Source organism: Carlito syrichta, unplaced genomic scaffold (genome assembly GCF_000164805.1).
Source record: "Carlito syrichta isolate Samal-C Ts95f unplaced genomic scaffold, Tarsius_syrichta-2.0.1 Scaffold174810, whole genome shotgun sequence".
NCBI classification, from domain to species: domain Eukaryota; kingdom Metazoa; phylum Chordata; class Mammalia; order Primates; family Tarsiidae; genus Carlito; species Carlito syrichta.
Window position 1 is genome coordinate 30013 of NW_007118906.1, and position 5205 is coordinate 35217.

The window sequence follows — 5205 nt, forward strand, 5'->3', positions numbered from 1 at the left end:
GCGTTTCCTGAGCGCCTCCTGTGTATACCAGGTGCTGTTCCAGGCACCGAGGAGGAGGCGGACAGCAACGGACAAGGTTTCTGCGCTCACGAGGCAGGATGATATGCTAGACAAGAAGGCTCAGACGGGCATAGCAGCCACCCGCTCAGCACTGTTCCACATTCTTTAAGCATAGAACGAACTCAATTGCCACAAAATTTCTGTGAGATTGCGTCATGATTTTGTTAGGGCACGGATAGGGTGAGGATGGCAGGATGGAGAGGGAGCCGCAGGGGTGCAGTACTGCCGGAGCCGGCAAGCCGGAGGTGTGCGCCGCTGGCAACCCAGAGATCCGAGTGCAAAGAATTGCAAAACGCAAAGAGGTGAAAGATGTATTTAAGAAAAGATCACTCCTCACAGACAGGGAGTGGACTTACACTCTAGGTGAGTGCGGTCCCATAGCCCCCTGAGTCCCGGCTTAAATCCTTTTCCTTGGAGATGTTGCAATCAGGTAGACGTGACTACTGTGACTTCCTTATGGACCACCTGCAAATGTCTTGGGGAACCTGTGACACAGAAACCCATTAATGTCTGTTCATATTCTCATAGCCCCTAGAGAAGGACGTGACAAGGATTCTAATGCTCCTGCACCTTCCCGAAAGACATTCCTTAAAGATAATGGAGGGGGCACTTCCCCTTATCTCCTAGGCATCCCAGTGGATAGCTTTGGGTCCTGCCCTGTAGATAGGGCCTGTTCTACTGAAAGATTGAATCCCACCTGCTCCCCCTCTGAGCGGTCATAACTTTTGTAATTACAAGTTTCATGACTTCTACAATCTTTGCCCAATGCATGATGGCTTAGGTGTAAATTCCCCTTCCTCTAGGCAAGCTGGATTGCCACTATGAGATACCTCTGATACCTGGCACCAGGAAGTCTGTTTCCGAAAAGACAAAGTCGGCAAAGTTAATTTTACCTAAAGTATGTATTTCTTCAAAACATAGCTTCTACTTTCTCATCATTGTACTAAGGTTTAGAAACAAGATAAAAAATGGCTTTCGGTTCTCAGTCTGTCCTTTCATTCCCTACTCCTGCACTTGGAAATATGCTTATGACCCTGGGATACGGGGTGAAAATCAGTCTTCTGTATCTACTTCCTGCTGAGGTGGGCCATAGAGATGTTCCTACCTATCTATTTCCAAGGGCATGAATAGGAAATGGTGGGGCCTTAACAGAATACTATTTGAATTTAATATAACATTGAGTGAGAGCACAGGCAAAAATTATTAAGCAACCGATAATGAAAAAGGCTATTGCTCCAAAAACAATGTTGGGAAAGTGAAAGTAGTTCTGTACATTATATGGATGATTAGCTAAAACCTCTAATTTATCAATGCAAGTTGAAATATTCCTTTGTAAATTATCTATAGTTGTACTTTAACAAGGAAATACAACCACTTTGACAAAGTCTGAAGAAAGAAAAACTGAAAACGTTAGAGACATGTAGTTAGGTTGTAGCTTAAATTGAAAATTCAAGATAGGTAAACCTTGGCAAGAGAAAATCGGTTTCTTTTATTTTCACAATTAGTCTGATATGCTTTATATGCTAGAGGGTAAAGCCTAGGCTATTTTGCCGTTAATCCTATGTTGGATAGTAATCCTTGAGCCTGATCTGTGGTAGATGTGGCAAAATGTCTTGGGTGCTAGTTAGGCACAAGATTATTTCCTACCTCACCCTAGAGAGACTGATTAAAAATTTTTAAAAGCATAATGTTATAACACAAAATTACAGTAGTTGTTGTAAAAGTTACTTATTTAGCCAAAGTGATAGTTCAAAGATTTTGAAAAGACAAAGACAGTGGGGGAGGGCTAATTGAATTTTGTCTCTTTCTTCCCCCCTCTGTTGTTTAAAGGAGAAAATTCTTTTGGATATGACTATATGACTTCAACATGGATGGCCAGGACCAAAGAGCTGGCACCTGTGTCAAATTAAGAAATTAATTTGGGTTCCAGCACCCTAATGTTTACCCGGGGGGGGGTTGTTGGGGTGATGGTGAGCCAGTGTCAGGCAGTTTAGCACATTTGCAGGCCTTCATAAGTGGCCACCATTTGTGAGTCAAGTGTTTTCTCCTCTCTTCAGAAGAGAGTGTACCTGCTTCCCAGTGGTTTTCTGGCCTGCACAGTGGACAAGGTCCAGGAGGTTAAGGCCTTTTTGGGGGGCAACTGTGCCTTCAGTGCCCCCGCAGACTGTACCCATAAGCAATGGGCACCATCCCCTTAGCAGGTTTGTCCTTGCCAGATGGGCAGTTGGAGTTTTGTCACTAATGGTGACTGGCAGTTGGGTGCCTCTTTGGCCCTCTGGTTCTGTAGACCTCCATGTGGGCACCCTCTGCTAGAAAAAACTCAAAAGTTCTTTTTAATAGGCTACACATAGGGCATTTTTGTTTATTTCTGTTTGTAGCAGTTTGGTGTAAAACGCTTTGGAGTGGACAGACCACATGGATATGAAATGATCTGTGCCTACTTATTTATAACCGTGAACAGGCAAAGTTGTTAAAAACCCTTATGAATTACTAAATTGTAGTCTTAGTTGTAAGGTGTGGACAATTAGGTGAGAATGATCAGTTCCCATCCTTATTGTGCTCACACACAGATATCCCGTATTTTACCCATCCGGCAGGAGAAGTACTAGGCTTAGTAAAAGTGACTTAACCAGGTGGGAATGGCCAGTTTCCAAACCTTACCATGTAATGCAGTGTCCAGCATTGAAAGTTTTACCTTTCTTATAGGTGCTTTAACCTTTCGTTTATAAAATACAACTTTAGCAAGCCCGATACAGCAAACAGTGGTGTTATTTAGCACAAATGTGAACACATGGTAAAGTTGGAAGTAAAATTTACTAGCGCGCTTGCAAGTTTGATTGGAGAAACAGATTAAAATGACAACTGACCTTTTTTGGTAGTTAGTTAACTTTACTTTCGTCTGGGAGGGAAGGTTGATATCGCTCCAGTTTCAATTTAACTTGAGAGAGATTTGTCATAAGAAAACAACAAAAAAGAACTTTAATATCCTTTTGCCCCAGCCACCTCCCACCCCCGCCCCAGAAGAGACCTGTTAAGCCATGTGGAAACCTGAATGGGCTTCCCAAGTACACATGGAGGTGGTAACTTGCTGCAGCCAGTGGGGCTGCCTCCAGGGGGTCATCAAGCAGTGGGGGAAAGGGGGGTGGCAAGAAGGCTGAAGGCTGGGATCAGGTGCCCTGGCCTTTGGCATCGGCCCCTTCTCCGAAGATAAAAGAGAAAGAATGAAGACCATGGTTAGGTGCCGCGGCCGGAGATGCCAGCCCCTCCTCCACAGGTAAAAGGGGTGGGCAAGAAGGAAGAGAATTTTGGAAGGGAAACTGATGGAGAGTAAAGTAGCAAAAGCAGATGACAAGAGAGACAGGAGTGGTTAAACCAGTTGGGTCAGCATTTGAGTTGTGAGTGGGAAAGCAGGAATCGGAGTTGTAGAAAGAATAGAGAGTGTGAAGGGGGTGAAACATCTTTTGAGGGAGGGACGGCTCAGGCAGCAGGATCAGTATCCTCTGATGGGCCTATGGGCAATGGTGTCTGGGGGCCAACACAGAAATATGGCAAGAGGAACAGACAGCTGGGTGGCGAGCTAACTCATAAAAGGCTTGACTATACTGGAGCTCAAGGAACTTGTCATCTCTTGCGAAGTATAAATCAAGCTGCAGGAGTGCATTAGGAGTTAAGGAGCCACCTTCGGGCCAGGTTTCGCCATCCCCCAGCTTATATTGTGGAATTTCCCCGTACTTGGCCACCAGACGAAAGGGTCAGCTGGGGCAAGGTGGGCCGGAACCGGTGCCGGGGCCGCAAAGCAGTATTGTAATAAAAGAAAACAGGGATACAGTTGGGCTCTTGGTTTCATGGATTCGTTTCTGGGCCTAAACCCATCCAGAACCCCTGCTGGGGGTCCCCAACACGTCCCAAGGAATGAGTCAGCAGGGAGAGAGCGTCCTCCCGACCCTGTGCCCGCTGGAGATCACAGGAGGCTATGCTCCACCATGTCTTGGAAGGCCTGGTACCAGGACTTCCGGCAATTGGGTCCCAGACCCTTGCTAGGAATCTTCCAAGACAGAACCGGGAAAAGTCCAAGAGACCCAGAAATTCATCTGAACCGGGGGGGTCCAAGAGCACACATGCAAATAAGTAGGTGTGTGGATGATAATGAGGGAAGAAAGACATACTGTACAGCTGTTGGTGTCTCAAGGTCCTTCGTGGAGTTACTTCACCAGCCAGAGAAGAAAAGAGCAAAGAAAACCAAGCACTTTGTTTCCCACCCATATGGGTGCTGGCGGTCCGAACTTTCCTTCGGGGATCTTCTTGCCTCCCTAGGGAGTAGCCCTAGGCAGAGACCATCAGTTGTCCTCCGAGATCCAGCTCGGTCCGTGGGGAAACTCAGAAGTCTTGGCTAGAAGGAAGTAAAGAGTTAAGCTTAGTCCCTCACCCTGTTGGGCTACAGCGATCTGATGTCTTTCCCTGACACCTTCCAGTTGCCACCAGCTTCCAACACAGTCCACCGAGGGGCACCAGTTAGGAAATAAAGAAGGAAGAGAGGGAAAGAGAGAGATAAAATCTCAGTGGGACCTGCAGAAAATGTTAGGGGTGCAGCCCCACCGGAGCTGGCATGCCAGAGGTGTGTGCTGATAACTCAGAGATCCAAGTAATGCAAAGAATTGCAACACACAAAGAGGTGAAAGAAGATTTATTTAAGAAAAGATCACTCTCCACAGACAGGGAGCAGACCTACACCCTAGGTGAGTGTGGCCCCATAACCTCCCGAGCCCTGGCTTAAATCCTTTTCCTTGGAGATGTTGCAGTTAGGTAGATGTTGCAGTTAGGTAGATGTGACTGCCGTGACTTCCTTATTGATCACCTGTGAATGTCTTGGAGAACCTTTGACACAGAGACCCGTTAATGTCTGTTCATATTATCATAACCCCTAGAGAAGGGCGTGACAAGGATTCTAATGCTCCTGCACCTTCTTGAATGACATTCCTCAGAGCTAATGGAGGGCGCACTTCCCCTTATCTCCTAGGCATTCCCAGTGGGTAACTTCAGGGGATCCTTGGCTTCCCTGCAGATAGGGCCCATTCTTTTGTTTTGTTTTGTTTTTTTAATCAATATTTTTTATTATGATATTGTGGGGTACAGTTAAGGGTTAGG

General features: G+C 46.1%; 1 protein-coding gene across 1 annotated transcript in view; it reads left to right on the forward strand.

Annotated features, from left to right (window-relative positions):
* Positions 1-254: 254 nt before the first annotated feature.
* ADGRE1 (adhesion G protein-coupled receptor E1) overlaps positions 255-5205 on the forward strand; it is a 60973-nt gene continuing 56022 nt past the window's right edge. Inside the window, exon 1 of the mRNA XM_021709334.1 lies at positions 255-423. Within this exon, the coding sequence (XP_021565009.1) occupies positions 255-423 (169 nt within the window). The remainder of the gene's footprint in view (positions 424-5205) is intronic.